Source organism: Argopecten irradians, chromosome 9, assembly GCF_041381155.1.
Source record: "Argopecten irradians isolate NY chromosome 9, Ai_NY, whole genome shotgun sequence".
In the NCBI taxonomy this organism is placed as follows: Eukaryota; Metazoa; Mollusca; class Bivalvia; order Pectinida; family Pectinidae; genus Argopecten; species Argopecten irradians.
The window spans coordinates 17,769,385-17,790,035 of record NC_091142.1 but is presented as its reverse complement, the minus strand read 5'-3'; the positions used below and the strand labels follow the sequence as shown (position 1 = coordinate 17,790,035).

The 20,651-nt window shown below is 35.0% G+C and overlaps 1 protein-coding gene across 3 annotated transcripts in view; it reads right to left on the bottom strand.

Annotated features, from left to right (window-relative positions):
- Positions 1-888: 888 nt before the first annotated feature.
- Positions 889-20,651, bottom strand: part of LOC138331673 (coiled-coil domain-containing protein 74A-like) — a 28,265-nt gene continuing 8,502 nt past the window's right edge. The window contains exons 3-10 of one of the 3 annotated variants that reach the window (XM_069279403.1): positions 14,658-15,122; positions 12,364-12,480; positions 7,398-7,463; positions 6,722-6,751; positions 4,932-5,070; positions 3,936-4,113; positions 3,402-3,559; positions 889-2,819 (exon numbers count right to left, since the gene is read on the bottom strand). In XM_069279403.1, the coding sequence (XP_069135504.1) occupies positions 2,681-2,819; positions 3,402-3,559; positions 3,936-4,113; positions 4,932-5,070; positions 6,722-6,751; positions 7,398-7,463; positions 12,364-12,480; positions 14,658-14,988 (1,158 nt within the window). In that variant the 5' untranslated portion in view covers positions 14,989-15,122 and the 3' untranslated portion in view covers positions 889-2,680. The remainder of the gene's footprint in view (positions 2,820-3,401; positions 3,560-3,935; positions 4,114-4,931; positions 5,071-6,721; positions 6,752-7,397; positions 7,464-12,363; positions 12,481-14,657; positions 15,123-20,651) is intronic. The other 2 variants (XM_069279404.1, XM_069279405.1) reach the window with 2 other exon arrangements.

Genomic DNA, 20,651 nt, shown 5'->3' with positions numbered 1-20,651 from the left:
CTGACCCCCCAGGGGGCAGGAGGGGCGGGGCCAATAGGGGAAATAGAGGTAAATCCTATAAACTACTTGTCCTAGAGTTCTGCATGGATGTAACCAATTTGGCCATAAACATCTGAGGAAAGGGAACAGAACTTGTATAAATTTTGGCTCTGACCCCCCGGGGCAGGAGGGGCGGGGCTCAATAGGGGAAATAGAGGTAAATCCTATAAATCGCTACTTGTCCTAGAGTTCAGCATGGATTGTAACCAAATTTGGCCATAAACATCCTTGAGGAAAGGGGAACAGAACTTGTATAAATTTTGGCTCTGACCCCCTGGGGGCAGGAGGGGTGGGGCCCAATAGGGGAAATAGAGGTAAATCCTATAAATCGCTACTTGTCCTACAGTTCTGCATGGATTGTAACCAAATTTGGCCACAAACATCCTTGGGGGAAGGGGGAAAGAGCTTGTATAAATTTTGGTTCTGACCCCCTGGGGGCAGGAGGGGCGGGGCCCAATAGGGGAAATAGAGGTAAATCCTATAAAACGCTACTTGTCCTAGAGTTCTGCATGGGTTGTAACCAAATTTGGCCACAAATATCCTTGGGGAAGGGGAACAGAACTTGTATAAATTTTGGCTCTGACCCCCCGGGGGCAGGAGGGGCGGGGCCCAATAGGGAAATAAGAGGTAAATATTCAAATTCCTTCAGAAAAGAAACAATGAACCTGTATTCAGAACATGACTTGACATTACAAACCAGGTGAGCGATACAGGCCCTCTGGGCCTCTTGTTTTCTATATCAGGTAAATCTCTGAAGCTTACAAGCAGGTATATATTTAACGTGTGCATACAAAATAAAGGTTGCCCTTGATTCAATCTGGGAGGAAAAGAAAAACAAGTAACACTTGATTGGTATGAATACATTTAATTTGATTTTCATTCTATCGGAGAAAAAAAATTAAGAAAATAGACAGAACACATTGTAATTATCATAAGAATGCATATATATAATTATGTTTTATATGAAAGAGCATGTTTTCTGTAGAACTGTCAGCTTAAGATTATATAGACTCTAAAGACTTACACACAGAGGGAATGAGGACACAACATACAATGTAAGCTGACAATACTCCTACAACTTCGTTTGTTTCAGATTTCTTATAAATTTACCTTGAGTCTGAGATCAAATGTCACACAGTCTAAGAGACTGTAACTTCTGCCCTAAAAATCTACACTTTTTTATTTTCTTTTAGAGAAAAAAGAACAAATTTATTTTCGTTTCGGTCAATCAATGCAGGAGTTTGTGGATCGACTTTTAGTAAATTCATGACAATTAAGCAATATAGACAAAATGAAATAAAACTAGTACAGTTTGAATGTAGTCTTTCATTAATTACAATAACTCCACAATAATGTTTAAAAGTAAATCATGACCTGCATTAATATTGTATATAAAGATGAGGAGGTTCTTATCCATATCTGTGTTTGGTTTGGGAATTATTTTAAAATGTCTTTGGTTCAAACTATAAAAACAGAACTTATTTAATTTCTCTTCAAATCCATATTTTTAGTAAATTTTTCTTGCAACATTCAGATACATAGATGTGAAACAAATTAAATTGCATACAAATTAAACACACGACTTTTTTTTAAAACATTCAGCATTAAACAGACCATATGGTGAAGATTTGGTATGAATTAGAAAGTGACATAACTTTGTTTTTATGTTTGTATAATCACTGTAAACAATTATCAGCGTAATATCCAGGATAATAAAAACAGCTATGAAAATATAGCTACATTCAGACATGCTGTATCTAGTAGATACAAAAACTAACTCTTCCATGCGACAACATTGGACTAGCACTAAGCAATAGACTTTCAGTTGGACGGATGAACGGAAAATTAACATACAGTTTCTTCATTACTTCTGGGGCATATGACCTGAGATACGTACATAATTGACAAAACCCTGGATCTACTTTATACCAATAACACTATAGGTACAGGCTTATTCAATAAAAGAATTTCACATCAAGTGATATCTGTGGGAAATAAGCGCATTAGATGTTTGCTATCTTTGTAATATTCTGAAAAATCCTGGACACTTCAAAATGAAAGTGCTGAAATATTGTTAATATTTTGTAGCATAATTTACTGAATTTATATCCACAACAGGTTTAGGCCGGATAAATCAGCTGATCATGAATGTTGAATGGGGGAACACAGGGAGGCACGATGGACATCATGGCAACATTCAGAAAAAACACAGACTGGAGTTATCTCCCTTCTCTCCAAAGTAATCAACACAACATAATATAAATATCTCTTAGCATTATAGTCACCAAAAGACAAGTTAAAACTTGTCAAAGTTCAAAATATCGTCTTTACACTAACTTTCTCACACCATATATAGCATAGCATATCCTTTTCCACGTGAGAAATAGGCACACTTTGTTGAGAATTATTTTAATTACGTTATCAAAGTGTATAAAATCGTACCTTTGGTTACGATATCCACACATTATATACAGTTTACCCAGAATGCAACTCAGCAAACTTCACAGTCTATTACAGATGTTTCCTAACATAATCAGACATTTTAATCCATCTTCCTGTCGGATACAAGAAACTTCCACAAGATCTGGGTACAATGTATACCATGTATATCCTGATACCTTGTACTATCACCTCTGACAAGCTAGGGTAGAATTTCTTTGTGTAAGCGAGCTTTCTGAAGGATCTGGGTACGTTTACGTCTTTCTATTGCCTTGTTACTGACTGTCTGCTTCAGTGCCGGTAAATTGACTGTGTCCCTTTGTATGTAAGCTATGTCAGGTCTGGAAATAAGATCAATTTTATATTATATCATTGACATACCAACGTATGTATAATTTATATCTTACCAGTATTATGTGTCATACAACATAAAATGTGTTTGCACTATGGTGGTTTGCAGCTTTCCTATCATTTCGTGGATAGAAATATTCCAGATGATATATAAAACAAATATATCATTTTTGTATTCATGGTTCCGTAAGAACCAATGCCCTCACCTCCGCATACATCATGAATAAAATTGACCATGAAACTGTAAATCAAGACGGGAGTGTTCAAATTAAATTTCACTGAACATCATCTATATAGTAGATAATTAAGGTATACTGACAAGTTTCAAGATAACGACTGAAGTGAATAATCTATACAGTAGAGCACTATTATTACGAACCTCTGGGGACCAACAAAATTATTAGATATTTCCATATGTTAACATAGAACGTCATATACATAATGCAAGCATCTAATAACATTGACAGGCAATGAAAAATACTATGTTATAACCATGAATTGGTTGTTAATGTGTATGTTATGAATGTGTTTTACTGTATACTGAATGAAGCTGATTACAACATTCTACTTACAATTTCCTGGAAGGATTTTTGAGTTTGGGAAGCGCCCTCTTCTCTTCCTTATCCTTAGCATCGTCCTCAGCAATGTAGGCCTTGGCAAGTAGGTAGGCATCGGGCGTCCACTTGTGTGAGTACAGCACATCACGTAGGTCCGACTTTAGTCGCTCCAGCTGTAACGAGCATCACACGGTAAACAAGACAAATATACAAAACGATTTTTGTGACAGATTTTAAAATAATTTTAAAGATTTGTACTGCAAAGTTAAAGATGCTCCACCGCTGACAAATGGTATTTCTATCTATCAAAAACAGGAGCAAGTAGTATTTTTCTACAGTTGCAAAAAATACTTATTTTACACCATTACCATAATTGAAAATTTGAATTTAGAATGAATTATTTTATATTATTTTTTGTGTTAAATAGACACATATATATATATATATACACACGATTGAACACCAATAATTGTTAAAATGATGAGTTTCGTGTATGCTCTGTTGGCAGTGAGGCATCTTTAAAGAGATAACCAAGGTCTGTAACCTTACCTCGTGCGTTTGCTGTTCATTAATTGACTGTAGGTGGCGAATGACGACCTCACATTCGGTCAAGGTCGGGGGACGGTTTGGGTTGCTGAAGATGTTGAGGTTTCCAGTGGCAATTTTCTCGGCCATTGGACCACCTCCTTGTGCTACTTGATACTGTAGACTCTCAATCTTGGCCTGTCTGTAAGTAATCCATCAATTAAAGGATTTATATCATTGTGTTATATATGTGTTCAGTTTTGAGACACAAAAACAGTGTGGGTAAAATACAATTGACTGTTGATCAGTACCACTTTTTGCTGATTTTGATGTTACAAAAATCATGTCTAAATTGAATTCACAAACACAGGAAGGCGGGACTAATCAATGGAAAATTGTACTTCACGCACGTTTTGGTGTGTCTAAATTGTAGCACATATACTTAATGTACTACAGGCTCTAGGCAGTTCCCTAAGGTCTCAAATATATATTTGCTGTAGATTTACGATTAATTTTCCTTCTTTTCAAACATACCCTGGTGATATACAGTTTCATCAGTATGTATTTGACGGGATTTTGTTCAAGGAGGAAGCTGGTGGTGGGAGTGGGGAGGTGGGTGTTACTCGCGGGTTACGAGTTCAAGTTAGAGGGATTATGTCCTATATATGAATAACTTGGTTGTATATACTATAAGGTTTGCCTTGACATGTTTATCAAGTATTAACTTTCGTATGTCTGTGTGTATTCATCACAGAGTTGCATGGGAGTTCATTGAGAAAAACCGATAGCCTTGACCTTGTGACCCTGACCAATAGACTTGACCTTGTGACCCTGACTGATAGCTTTGACCTTGTGACCCTGACCAATAGACTTGACCTTGTGGCCCTGACTGATAGCTTTGATCTTGTGACCCTATCCAATAGCCTTGACCTTGTGACCCTGACTGATAGCTTTGACCTTGTGACCCTGACTGATAGCCTTGACCTTCTGACCATGAGATTATGTGTCCAGTGTACTTACTGTTTTTTCTTGTGTTCTTCTTCCTGTTCTAGCCTCTGTGTTAGAAAGTTGTTACGGTTTTTGAGGTCACGTAGAGCATGTTTTAATTCTTTAATCTCCTCCTCTAGAAAGATGATCTTCAACTCGTCAAGGCGATCCTCTGTTACCATGGAAACAAAATTTCAGGCAATACAGTATTTTATCCATATTTAATGCATATACATGTTTTCAGTTCTGGTGTAATCATTGACTGCAAAAAAATCACTTGAAACTTTATACTGAAAACAGGCAGATTGTGTACATAAATGTCTATATGGATTATAATTTTGATTTCAGTCATAATTCTGTAGGCTTAAATGAGATGATAATTATAATTTAGTATATGAAGTCTTTAATTCAATTTAGCTTCAATCAATAGCTAGACAGCTTTAACTATTTGATATTACATATATGTATTTAGTTGCTTATAAAAATATCAATAATTTTGTTATAGAATTTAACGTTGGTGCCACAAATTAAGAATATTGACTTTATCATAAATGTAGAATGAACTTTTAATAACCTGGCTATTTTGAATGATATGATATCAGTATCTAGACACTACTCATTTGATTTAATAAGAAAACATCAAGTGTGATGTACATGAAAGGCAAGGTCATATCTTCCATACTGATATTTCATTACGGTAGATACATGTGGTATTTCACACTATCTTTCATAATAGAGAACTCTTTTTAAACTTAAATCCATGGATACTTTATAATATATGTATAGCTTATTGTAAATATTTCTCAAATTTAACACAGTTTACAAACTGAACTTATGCAAAATTAATTCACACAAATGATTTCCATTCTAGTTTTGTCTGTAAATGTACATTAAAGTAATCTAATCCTTTATACAGGTTATACTATAACATAATAATATACACTATATAATTACCTAACATTACTTAAAGATGCTCCACAACTATCAAAACAGGAGCAGACGATTTAGTATTTTTCTTCAGTTACAAAAGTTACTTACTTTATACAATTACCACCATTGAAAAGTTTGAGCTTCTAATTTTACTTTAAGTTAAAATTAAAAAAAAAAAAATTAATTGCATCCCGAAAAAATTCCGTGCCACTTTATCCTTTATCAAATAAGTACCGATTGTGCATGCACCAAAGGCAAAACAAATTATTTTATATTTTGTGTTAATTAGACATATATATACACGATTAAACACCAATTATTGTTAAAATGATGAATATTATTTATGGTCTGTCGGCGGTGGAGCATCTTTAACTGAAAATATAATCTTTGTTTGCTTTTATACATTTAATGAATGAAATGGGATTAACACTTTCATACAAAAAGTAGATACATGTATCACGAAATACATTCGTGTAATTCTATTCCAATAAGTAAATAATTTTATAATATACAGTATTCACATACAATTTTAAAAACACACAGATATAAAAATAATGACCAAAAATTCCAGGCCACACTTATGGATTAAAGTTTGTGCTCACAACAAAACAATGACAATTGGTAGGTGTTAATTTATGTAATATTTGAAATGTACCTTGTTATTAGTAAAGGAAAACTTTGTCCTTAGATTCAATGTGTAAGCATTGGATGATAATTAAAACACATACCAGGTATATTTGTTTAAGTATTTGTTGATAAATTCTAATCATGATAATTAGATGTTAATGCTGACAATCAAATGAAAAAAAAACATATTTGAATTATTTTTTTGTTTTAAATGTGTCTAAAAGCATTGGTATAATGACAAGGGGGGGTAACTCTCCACTCTTTACCTGCTTGTAACCGTTCCTTGGTTGCTTCTACTATAGTGTACAATAATTATAAAAATGGACTTTGATTAAACATAATATTTAATTGGAACATCTGTATTCAATATGTACAAGGAAATGATGGCAGCAATAATTCATCTGAAAACTAATTGGAAAGAAAAATTTATGGCAATTTCTGAACAATGTTATAAATTATCTCACATTTCTGAGGACTTTTCAAATTATTTCTTAACCACTTATAAAATATTTCGTTTTACTTTTGTTATAAAATGACTTATAGTTTTGATTTAATTTGAAGAACGATATTCTAATACCAAATAAAGCCAAATTTTGTACTACTAGCATTTATATTAATTTAGTATGTTTCTAAACATTATTACTAGTAAAGAAATGAGAGTTGTTTCATACATGTACATATGAAACAACATTTTGCAATGTGCATTGAAATGTACCATATTTTTATATTTTGTTACCAAGATTTTTTCTTCCATACATATGCTAACTTAAATGAATGAGACTACTTTCAACTTTATTTTGTATTGTACAACTATTCAATATCAAATTGCTACTAATTTGGATTATGATGACCTTTGACCTCAACATGGTGACAAGTGCTCTACCGCTACCCTAGATTCCACTACAATATGTGTAATAGTGTAAAATTGGAATGAGGGCTTACCACGGGATCGTCCGGCGGAGCTACTTAATTCTAGAGTTTGAGAGATGAGAGAATTGGAGGAAAATTCTGAAAAGAAAACATGCCATGGGTTTACATTAGTGCACAGGTTAGAAGAGCTGCTTATTTAGTCAGGCTTAGGATGTGGATACAAAGTTTTTAGGAATTCAGTCAGGACATGTAGGTGTACTGGACAGGAAATTTAGGACAAGGAGAGAATGTTTGAGAGTGTGGACAAATCTATCAGAGTAACTTCCCTTTGTTTTACTCGCTGTCAGTAAAGTCATTTACCTTTGTTTCACACCGTCAGTAGAGTTACTTCCCTTCATTTCACTGTGTCAGTTGACTATGTCAGTAGAGCTACTTCCCTTCATTTCACTGTGTCAGTTGACTATGTCAGTAGAGCTACTTCCCTTCATTTCACTGTGTCAGTTGACTATGTCAGTAGAGCTACTTCCCTTCATTTCACTGTGTCAGTTGACTATGTCAGTAGAGCTACTTCCCTTCATTTCACTGTGTCAGTTGACTATGTCAGTAGAGCTACTTCCCTTCATTTCACTGTGTCAGTTGACTATGTCAGTAGAGCTACTTCCCTTCATTTCACTGTGTCAGTTGACTTTGTCAGTAGAGCTACTTCCCTTCATTTCACTGTGTCAGTTGACTATGTCAGTAGAGCTACTTCCCTTCATTTCACTGTGTCAGTTGACTATGTCAGTAGAGCTACTTCCCTTCATTTCACTGTGTCAGTTGACTATGTCAGTAGAGTTACTTCCCTTTGTTTCACTATGTCAGTTCACTATGTCTATAGAGTTACTTCCCTTCAATTCACTATGTCAGTAGAGCTACTTCCCTTCATTTCACTGTGTCAGTTGACTATGTCAGTAGAGCTACTTCCCTTCATTTCACTGTGTCAGTTGACTTTGTCAGTAGAGCTACATCCCTTCATTTCACTGTGTCAGTTGACTTTGTCAGTAGAGCTACTTCCCTTCATTTCACTGTGTCAGTTGACTATGTCAGTAGAGCTACTTCCCTTCATTTCACTGTGTCAGTTGACTATGTCAGTAGAGCTACTTCCCTTCATTTCACTGTGTCAGTTGACTATGTCAGTAGAGTTACTTCCCTTTGTTTCACTATGTCAGTTCACTATGTTTACAGAGTTACTTCCCTTCAATTCACTATGCCAGTAGAGTTACTTCCCTTTGTTTCAGTACCAACGAAATGAAATGATGGGAAGTAACTCTAGTAGATCAGAGTGATAAAGAAGAGGGGGTTACTACTAGGTAGACTAAGCTAGATAGTATCATTATTGCCATTAAGGAAATGTTGTTTTATAACTAATTGTGGATTTTACGGATTGATGGAAATTATAATGTTTCTGTTCAGATTGGTGCAGATTTATTGTGAAGAAGTATGTGCAAGCTTCCTTATGTTTGAGGGAAAAGTTTGCATGAGAAAAGGTGTAGGCTCTTGGCATTTTTAACAATACATAAACAATTAATTGCATTTATCAAATATATCATATATTTAAAGTTTATGGAAAAAATATAGATTCTTGAATCAAAGATGCCCCTTGGTATTTCATTTCATTAACATTTATTATGATATAGAAATATATGTTTATATATGTTTTTTTTTTTTTGTTTGTTCAAAATTTACATCTTTTATAGAATAGAAAGTGCCAACCAGAATTTTTTTTCCAGAATTAAAAAAAAACAAACAAAAAAAACCATGAACTCTATATATACTAGTATATCAATATACCGTTTATGTATTTCAATTTTTTCCTGTAGTGTGCAGTGAAATTAAGGTAGGAGAACAGACCAGGTGTGTGGATATAGGTGGGAGATATATAGCTTGGATAAAGATTAAAACAATAATTAATACAAAAAGAACAAAAGTCATGCTTGAATAGAGAGTAAGTGTTTAAAATTAAATAAATTGGAAAAGACAGAACATTATTAATTGTAACTCAAGCAATTGACCAAGAACTCATATTAAAGCAACAAAGCTCGGATTTGAGACAATTTCAAAATGGTCTAAATAGATATTGTTGAAACTGTATAATTTGTTCTCAAAATGTTTGACATATTCAAAATGGTCCTGGTTTTCAAAACGAACACCTCAAAGATATTTAATATATATTAGATTTCTAACTTCATATATCAAATGGTTGATAGACCCATGTATGTTATTTTTTTTTGTAATCAAAACTGTATTTACAATTTGTCTCATTTTTCAATTGCTTGAGTATTGGAGTTTAAATTTTAAAATTAAATTAACCGTCACTGACAACATCATACTAAAACAATCATGCATGCACATGCAAAACTTTAATCAATCGAAACTCAGTCCAAAGTAAAAAAGAAACTCCTGAACAATGCCCGATGTATTCCAGATCCATATATAAAAGATGTACTTAACATGATAATAAAGAAATTGAAAGGGGTATCAACAAGAAAAGATGCCATGGAGTGACTTGAACTCAATCAACAGCAAATAACTTTCATATGAAGTGATGATCAATCATTAAAGAAAGGCCACAAGTTTCTTCAACTTTCTTGTATCTTTAATAAAGACTATACATTAATCAAGAATTAATGAAAGAACCATTTGCATCTTCTTTCTCTAGTGGTGTAACTGTACAAATAACATGAGAAGGTTAATCCAAACGGCCAAGGGGAGGCTACTCAGCAGCACAGCTCTCACAGGACCAATGACAAAAGGGCCACATCTATTCAATTCTTCCTACCATATACAACCTAATAAGCGAACAGAGCACTTGAAACAAGAGGCCCATGGGCCTTAACGGTCACTTGAGTTTGGATACAGAATGAAACATAGACATATAAACACTATATATTGGCCTATCAGGCCCTTGAAATCAGTCAGTGATTTTATAAATTTGACTTTTTAATCTATGAATATTACTTGGTTCCATCAAATCTGTGAATCCAGAAGAAAGATTTTTTAATTTTTTTTAGCCATTTTTACCCATTTTACTCCGTCCCTTGGGGGTCAGCTAGGACCAATATATTTATAAGATGTTAAAATGCTATCTCAGGCTAATAATTCTAACCCAGTTTGACTTATTTCCTATGAAAACTAAGCAAATAATATTCATAAATGTGATTTTTATATATAAACTTTAGTAAATTTTACCCCCTCTCAGGCGAAAATATGAGATCCCAGGGCCATGAAATTTACAATTCTTGTAAAGAGCCTTTAAACCTTTCAATCTTTGGTGAGTATCCGGTTTCATCAAATCTGTGAATTCAAAAGAAATTTTTGAAATTTGAGCCATTTTGACCCCTTTTGGCCCCACCCCTTCTGCCCCTGGGCGTCGGCCAGGACCAATATGGATATGACGTTAAAATGCTATTTCAGGTTAATAATTCTAACACAGTTTGACTAATTTCCTATGAAAACTAAGCAAATAATGTTCATAACTGTATTTTTCCTATATAAACTATACTAAATTTGACTCTCCTCCCCAGGGAGAAACTTGATACCCCAGGGTTATATAATTCAAAATTTTTGGAAAGGACCTTAAGAACTTTCCATCTATGAAGAGTTTTTGATTATACAAGTTCCAGAATTTCAGAATAAGATTTTTTGAAGTTTTAGCTAATTTGACCCCTTTTGGCCTCGCCCCTAAGGCCCCTGGTGGTCAGTCATGGAAAATCCGCTAATAGGATTAATTGGCCATTTCATAAGGATAATTCTGAAAACATTTGAATAATGCTCAAAAATGTGTTTTTCCTATTTAAACTATAGTAAACTTGAACCCCTCTCCAGGGAGAAACTTGGGACCCAAGGGTTATGTAATTCACAATTTTTGTAAAGGACCTTGAGACCTTTCTAAAAACGTTTGAATAATCCTCAAAAATGTGTTTTCCCTATATAAACTATATTAAACTTAACCCCCTCCCCAGGGCAAAACCTGAGATCCCAGGGTCATATAGTTCACAATTTTTGTAGAGGGCCTTGAGACCTTTCTATCCATGAAGAGTATTTGATTCTACCACATCTGTGAGTGGAGAAGAAGATTTTTTAAATTTTAGTCAATTTTATCCCTTTTGACCCCTCCCACAGCCTCCTGGGGGTGGGGGTCATATAATTCACCATTTTGATTGGCCTTATGCCTTAGAAGGATTGTGCAAAATTTCATTGAAAGTGCTTCAGTGGTTTTGGAGAAGGAGTCGTAAAATGTTAATTGTTTATCGTCGCACGACGGACGACAAACGATAGACAACGACGGATAAAAGGCGATTAGAATAGGTCATCATTATAAAATAAGGAGGTACTTAACAGAAACAAAGTTGGACTAGCCTTTCATATTTTTTTAAAAGTATTGCACTATATAAGTTAGTCAAAAATCCATTTCCAAAAAGAAATCAATTAAAGAAACCTAACAATTTTATATTTTCAGTTTGCATTTAATTCAAGGTTAGTGAAATTGAGACCTCAAGTAGGGGGGTGCATTTATAGGGTTGGGGATGCTTATTGAGTCAAATATGGTAGTTTCAGAAATTGTCAACAAGGATTTGGATACCATGGTAATTATTTATTAACATTTAAAGATCCTCCTTAACTAATCATATAATGATAGCCAAATATGAGACTTAAAAATTTCCTCTTAATTAGCCATTGAAGATGTCAAGTTGAGCAGAATGTCTAACAAAACACGGATGCCGAGGTGTAAAAACAGACAGAGGTGATCAGTAAGTACAGCTGGGTTTATATATAAAGAAAATATATACCCGGGAATACTATAGTCACAAGGTTCTCAGCAAAGGTTTTAGGGTCTAGATGTGTAAGAATGAGATACTGAAAGGGTTTTCAACCAGATGTCCAAAACAACTGCCAGAAAAGACCAGAAAAGCAAAATGTAGCCATCCTGAATATTGAGTAAAATTTGCCAATCAAAAGGGAGAGAAAATAAAACAAAAATGGCTGACTGTGTTATTACCTTTCTCAAGCGCCCGCGAGTTGCCATCGTTGTGGTCCTTGGAACTGTCTCTCTGACTGTTGGCGCTTTGTTTTTCCTGGTGCTGTTTCTGGGACATGACAATTTTAAAATGTAAATCTGAAAGAAAAATAACAGCACTTTATTTGAAAATTTCATACAAATGCATGACAGTTTGAACGTCATTACTTAGAACTCTTTCAACTTGTGGTTACGATGTCTTGTAACATATATTAATGCAGGGGTTTTGAGATTCCAAAATGACGTGGGTAAAGTACAATTTACCATCCTTTAGTCCCACCATCCGTTTATTATGACATCACAAAAATCACATCAAATGATGACATCATAATCACCAGATTGTGTGACTAATTAACGGTAAATTGTACCGCTTTGGGTTCTCAAGCTCCCGATTTACCAAAACCCTCCACCCCTGTTTTCTGATAGAATCTTCTGTAGGGCAGTTGCCAGGTACTGATTGGTGGTTTTTCTGTGGGTATTCAATGACTTTCATCCCCATCTAATCCTGGCATAACCTTAAATGACCAAGTGATTATCTTCCTGCATGACCACACCCTTCCTGTTCCTTAAAGTGTAACACATCATTTTGGTTTGCCTATGAGTAAGAAAGACTTAATATTGGTTCAGTGGTTTTAAAGAGGAAAGTTTAATATGTGATAGTATTCATATATGAATGGACAATTCAAGATGGATAATGATGATGAACAAGGAAAAAAGCCAGTTAAGATTAAGTCATTTGAGAATTTGTGACATAGTTGATAGCCGTTGATTGCTATCTATGCTTAAATAAGCTACGACTTTCCAACAATCATTGAAAGTACAATCCTAACTGAAATCTGAATACCACTTCAGCTTTGCTGAAGATGGCTAAGAACATAATAGCTTGGCTGGGAACAGAAATGTGATTACCAGGAAAAATAAATGATTTTGTACTGACAATAATTCTGTTTGCCATGCCACTTGTCACGGTGGCAGAGGTTGAAAAGTTAATTACAGGTAGTCAGGTGAGAATGTCTATTTCCATCACTCGTATCCTCAGGTATATCACTCAGGTAAGGCCGTGTGTGATTAAGTATTGATGAGGATCCTTACTCTGACATACTTTATAGACATAACAAATTGGACAAGACATCAAAACAGCTTCCTACTGTGGTTAATAATCACATCAACTCATTCAACCCTGTAATTCACAAATGAACTGCTCCAGTCTCAGAAGCAGAAGAGTTCAAAAGTGTTTTGGGGGAGGGTTGGGGTTATCATTGAATAATTCACCCAATGCCAACCCATACATAGTTATCGACAAATGTTCCAATAAAACTTCAAACAGCATTGGTACAATCCACATCTTTCTGGTGTATTTGCTTTGAATGTGACTGTAGGGGACATGATAATATTAGCAGTAATTAATATTGGTAGATTTCAGAATCTCATATGATTTTTCATTCTCTGATTTTTTTTTTATTATTATTTGACAGGATGGATGGCATTTTAATTGAGGTATGTTTTAGATTAAAAATACAGCAAAATCAAAATGGCCAACTGTCATGTTTTTCAACAATGTTCAAGTTCATATGATGTAATAAAGTTGGGATCCTGAAAGACGCAATGATTAACTCTCCAACAGACACAATATCATACCAGAAATGTAGATGGTTGCTGGCAATGGACTGTTCATAGGCTTAACATCCAAATCTATTAAGTTATTTTGAAGTTAAGTTCCTTTACTGACTGCATCCAAGTTTGCAATGCATTGTTTCTGTTGCTTGCATGTGAATTTTGTAAGACTGTGGTATCTTTGTGTTTGTGTGTTTTGTAAGATATATTCATGTTGTGTCTCAGTCTGTGACGTTAACTTTTTTCACTGCTAGTCCTTTGGACTAGTAAACTCCTTTGGACTAGTAAACCCCGAATTTTTACTAGTCTGGCTATTTAAACACTAGTCCACTACAAATATACAACCGTTTTGCTTCAGCGCGTTCCTGAATGCAAATTCTTACAAAATGATGTATCCTGACTGAAATAATCATGTACAGCATGCACACAAAATGTGTTGAAAATGCAATTGACCACTGCAGATATAGTATTTTATGACAATTTCCAGTCGAATTAGTTCATTACAATTAGCACAAGACTTGTCGTAAAATTACTAGTCTTGGGCATCAGATTAGTACTTAAAGTTGCAGACTGGTGTCTTTGTGTAATGGTGGAAATTTTGGCCTATTTTATAGTGCTATCCCACTGAAACACATTACAGTGATAAAACAAAGGAATCCTACCTTTATTTTCTTTCTTGAGGATCTCGATCTCGTCGTGAAGAGACTTGAGAACCTCCTGGTGCTGCTGACGAAGAAACATGATACTCCTCTCCAGATGGTGAATTCTCTGAGAAGGGTTAAGCTCTGATATATCAACATCGCGTTCTTCTTCCTCTCCTTCCTTCCTTCCATCTGTACTTCCTGTCACCTTGTCTTTAACAAAAGGTTTCGGGTAGCGACCCCGATCGAGTGTGTTTATCCGAGACCACTGTGGCAGCGTGCTTAAAGGCGGCAGCTGGTTCATGGCTGTTAAGTCAGAAATCTTTTCTTGTACGACGCCTTGTTTGATCATATTGTCAGCCGTGGCATCGCCCGGGATTGACTGACCTGACGGTGGCTGCTCCGTGCTCCTGGCTGTTTATGGTGGCACCCAGCGAGTAGCCACTCTTCTTGGCCGAAAGTTGGTGTCAGCACAGAGGCTTATAACTGTCAACAATGGAAAGAAAAATTGGAATGAGTTTTGCTGTTTAAAATTTACTGCCAATTGCTAATTGTATATGTATAACAAAGTACTGAATTAATACCCTTAACCACCCATCTATCCCTCCCTCTTGAATTTATCAATTTTTTCCCCCTTAAATCAAATTTCTACTATTAGGAGTTTGACATTCTGTCAATAATATATACCCTGGTAGCATAAATATATAAAGAACCCCAATATACTTATATGAAAACTTCAAATTCCTATGGTTATATTTAGTGCCAATTACTGTAACAAACCGTCTACTATTGCTCCTTAGGTTTAAATTCAATACTTTAATGCAGTAATGAAATTCTGAGTCTTTCACATGTGAATCACGACGTAAGTATACGTCTCGAAGGATCAAAAGCATACACATATTTACTGTGTCAGAATAATGAGCCATGAGTAAGGACAGAAATAGGGCTGCCTTTTATGAGGTTTTCACTCCACAACTTACATTGTGATTCCCTAATAAGCACCCCATTTACTGCCATTCTTTAAGCATCCTGGGCGCTAATAAGAGTGAATACGGTCTCAGTTATTACATGTAACAACAACACTACCAAATGAAGATAACCAGACTAGTACTCAATAAATGTACATCGAGTATAGTGTTTGTAGTAGTAATAGTGATAGCCGTTTGACTGTTACAAAGAGAGTATTATGAGCACACGGATTACCTATAAATCAGTTATCGTAATCAATACCGTACCGTTGTTAGACTGGGTCACGCCCGATTTCCTTCATGTCACGAAAGGTAATTATCAAAATTAAATTTTCTTCTTACAATACACAACTGTGGTATCCACCTGTACATATTGTGAGTTTAACATTCATGGAACCTTGAAATAATTTTTTTTTTTTTTTGCTTTTAAGTCTTCATTTTGAGAAAAGTAATTGCAAATGAGTTTAATAACTAAGATAAGGTACTTTGACCTGACTGGCCCGGCCTCTGTGAAAATTAACTTAATACATAGAACAAAGACTCATTGTAGCTCCCTGTATATTACGAACATTCATAATAAGGATATGTGCTAATATGTATATTTATTGTTTACTTTAAATCCAGAGTATTGGCAGTCAGATCTGTATCCTGATACCGTATTCGACATAATTAGCAACAAAGGCGCTTCAATAATTGTAACAAATGGGGGCACTTATTAGTGAACCAAATGTAAGTTGTGGATGAAGTCAGCCATATTTTAAAGGGACAATTCGGTCTCAGAGTACATTAAAACTTGCACATATTTCAGAAACAAAGCAGTTCTAATGGAAATTAAATTAGTTGGTTTTACTGTGATATGCCAGAAAAGCCCACTGTAGTCAAATGTATGTGAAATGTTCAATTGCCATCACACATAGCCTTGTATGCTGAACCCTGACCCTTAACTGTGTAGTAAAGAATTTTTGTTTAGAACTACTCAAAACGCTCTTACAGTTGTGTTAACATTATAAGATGCATGTTCTTGTCTAAAATTAATTTTATCAACTCCTCAGCGGTTATGTATTGCATTTGTTTAACATGACTTTGACTCGGGTAAGGGTACAGGGTACATGTTATACCTGCTTAATCGTATTGATCAACGATTTGGAATTTCAATGGTATAAATTGAAATACTTGACAATGTTGTGGAATTTGTCACTATTTCTTGTCATATGTTTCATAAGGAATGTAGAACAATACATTTATGTCATATTTTGCTTCGTGGTTATGTAACGAATTAGCCTCACTGAATTGTCCCTTTAACTCTTTCTGTACTCATTGTACAATGATCATACAGTAAACATTCATATACCTTTTATATACAGATGCATTATTATGTCATGATTCAAATCACATGAAAAAGACTCCCAAGTTCATGTAATATGGGATACAATGTTGATGTTTGAGGTATCACATGTTGTATAACATTGCTAAATCCATGGAAAGAGGCATTTATGCAGCTTCAACGGTTTCAACGGTGTTGGGCACTTATAGGGCACTTACAGCAAATACGGTACATTAAAATTATGGTATACTAATGTATTGATTAAGAAGACTTTGTTTCAAATTTGTATTTCGTGACAATATTCACTAAGTCTTGTAGCTTGTTACATTAGGCTTTACAGTAAATAATGGCTTAAAATGTCTGAAAGAAAATTTGTTCAGATAATGAACATTTCATTCTGCATGGCCTACCATCACAATTAGTCTTTAAGAAAGACAATCAATACCGTAGCGGTTTGTAATGGAAATCTGCGAGGATGTTAAAGTTCAATGTTTATACCAATTTACAAGGTATTTTATTGCTGTAGGCTTACCAGGCAATGCCTGCTGTACATGTTAACACCTGTATATTGAATAATGTAATACAATACCACAGTGTACACATTGTCTGGTTATGTCAAGAAGAAATTGGGCCACAGTGGCCTAGTGGTTAGTGGCCTAGCGGTTAGTGGCCTAGTGGTTAAGGTGTTTTGATATACTATATTGTAGTACAACCCTCCATCTCTGGCTTGCATTAGTTCAAAGCCCACATGGAGCGACAATATATTTGCCATATGTACTGACTGCAGGGTTAAGGTTTTACTGCTGGGTACTCTGGATTTCCTCCGCGTCCTTAATATGTAATGTGCCATTCTTAAATGACCCTGGCTGTTAGTTGGACAAAATAGTTCACAAGTTGGCCAACAACTGATCTGTATTGAGTTAAAAAGAATTAGAAAAAGATTTTCTTAAAAAGAAATTTTTATAAGTAAATGTGCAGGTGTGCTTAGTCTCACACCTGTTTTATTAACTGATTCCAAATATGCTGTTTTATAAGTATTCATACAATCAAATCAATTAACAACTAATCCGAGCTTAAAGGTGATCATGCATGTAGGCTGCAATATAATAAGGATTTATTACCATAATGTATTTAATTTCCAGAACATTTCCTTTTATCAAAGACATATAAGATCTAGAAGCTAATAACAAAACAAAAAAAATCAAAGATATATATAGATTTAGAAATTGCAAAAAAAAAAAAACGAAATTTATAATAACTAAAAGATAAAATTTTAAAAGCCATATTATCCCTAATTCCTAATTTTAACACACTTTTTATTAATCTCAAGAAATTTGACATTAAGCATAGCCAAACCTTTTGACTACCATTGATATAATTTTTGAGTCAGGTACTTTTAGAAATTATTGAGTAACAGTAGTTATTTTTAGATTTATATAAATGATTTAATAAACATTTATGATAAATACTAGATTTTTGTGTAATTGATAAGATTATAACGTTGTATAAATGTGCAAGGATTATTATTATGGATACATTTACACTTCATTATCATTAATACTCAGGCGTAAAGGAAAACTTACTAGGCATTCAAACTAAAATGGATTCAAATCTACTGTTGAAAGAGAAGAAATCAATATTAAATCTAACCGGGCCTTTTTAGTCTTTCTTTATGTAAGAGCAAATATACATGTACGGGTATATCAATCATATAATATCAAGCACTTACATGTTGCATGGTTTTCACTGGTACTTAACAATACATGACAGAAAGGCGTATTCTGGATTACTAATCTGTCGTTGGTCACACGTTTTAAATCGGACCTAAATATATTGACACAGGCGTAGTGTTTATCTTTCACAAATAACCATACAGTAATATCTGACTTTGGCAGTAATCACAAAACTATTGGTAGTAGAAGCATTAATGGGTTATATTGTAGAGCTCAGCTCTGCGTTGATCTTAAAAAAGTGCATTTACTGAACTTATAACCATTGATTGACAAATTTTCCACCCATTTACGATGATCTTAATGTGCATTTCCTTGTCACCAGAGCTTAACCATTCAAGTAAAAAATTCCTCACTCTTGAGTGAATTGAAGAAGAAAATTGATGAGAAAAATATATCTAAAGGTTTATCATTATGTGAGCACAAAGACTAAACAAAAAGTCAAGCAGGATTGGACTGGGTCAATCATCGGTGACTAGGTAGCTCGATCTGTAGAGTATCTGGCTAGTGTTCGGAGGTCGTGGGTTTAAGCCCCAGTCTGACTGCTACATTTTCTTCTCTGTTGAATTAGTTTTGCTTTATGTATTTATGTTTATGTCCCGTTTTAAAACAACTATTCATTTTAAATGATTTTAGCCTATTTGCGCCGCCCGTGACCTTGAATGCAGGTCAAGGTCAGTCAGCATTCATCCCAGCATGGTACCAGTGTCCAATATCAGTACCCTGAGCCTTCTGGTACTTGAAAATCTCACAAAATACCACTACCCTGGGCCTTCTGGTTCTTGAGAAGAAGTCGTTTAAAAGATTTTGGCCTTTTTGACCCCTGTGACCTTGAATGAAGGTCAAGGTCATTCATTTGAAACAAACATTGGTGGCCCTTCATCCCAGCATGTCTCACAGGTCCAATATCAGTACCCTGAGCCTTCTGGTTCTGTGAGAAGAAGTCGTTTAAAGATTTTAAGCCTTTTTGTTCCCTTTGACCTTGAATGAAGGTTAAGGTCATACATTTGAACAAACTTGTAGCCCTTCATCCAAGCATGTCACAGGTCTAATATCAGTACCCTGAGCCTTCTGGTTCTTGAGAAGAAGTCCGTTAAAGATTTTAGCCTATTTGACCCCAGTGACCTTGAATGTAGGTCAAGGTCATTTCTTTTAACAAACTTGGTAGCCCTTCTCATCCCAGCATGCCACAGGCCTAATATCAGGTCTCTAGGCCTCTTAGTTATTCACAAGAAGTTGTTTAAAGAATTTTAGCCTATTTGACCCCTGTGACCTTGAATGAAGGTCAAGGTCATTTATCCGAACAAACTTTGTAGCCCTTCATCCCAGCATGCTACAGGCCTAATATCAGGTCTCTAGGCCTCTTAGTTATTCACAAGAAGTTGTTTAAAGAATTTTAGCCTATTTGACCCCAGTGACCTTGAATGAAGGTCAAGGTCATTTATTTGAACAAACATGGTAGCCCTTCATCCCAGCATGCTACAGGTCTAATATCAGGTCTCTAGGCCTCTTAGTTATTCACAAGAAGTTGTTTAAAAGAATTTTAGCCTATTTGACCCCTGTGACCTTGAATGAAGGTCAAGGTCATTTATCCGAACAAACTTTGTAGCCCTTCATCCCAGCATGCTACAGGCCTAATATCAGGTCTCTAGGCCTCTTAGTTATTCACAAGAAGTTGTTGTTTAAAGAATTTTAGCCTATTTGACCCCAGTGACTTATCTTGAATGAAGGTCAAGGTCATGTTATTTTGAACAAACATGTGTAGCCCTTCATCCGCAGCATGCTACAGGTCTAATATCAGGTCTCTAGGCCTCTTAGTTATTCACAAAAGTTGTTTAAAAGAATTTTAGACCTATTTGACCCCTGTGACCTTGAATGAAGGTGCAAGGTCATTTATTAAGAACAAACATGGTATCCCTTCATTCCCAGCATGCCACAGGCCTAATATCCAGGTCTCTAGGCATCATTAGTATTATTCACAGAGAAGTTATTT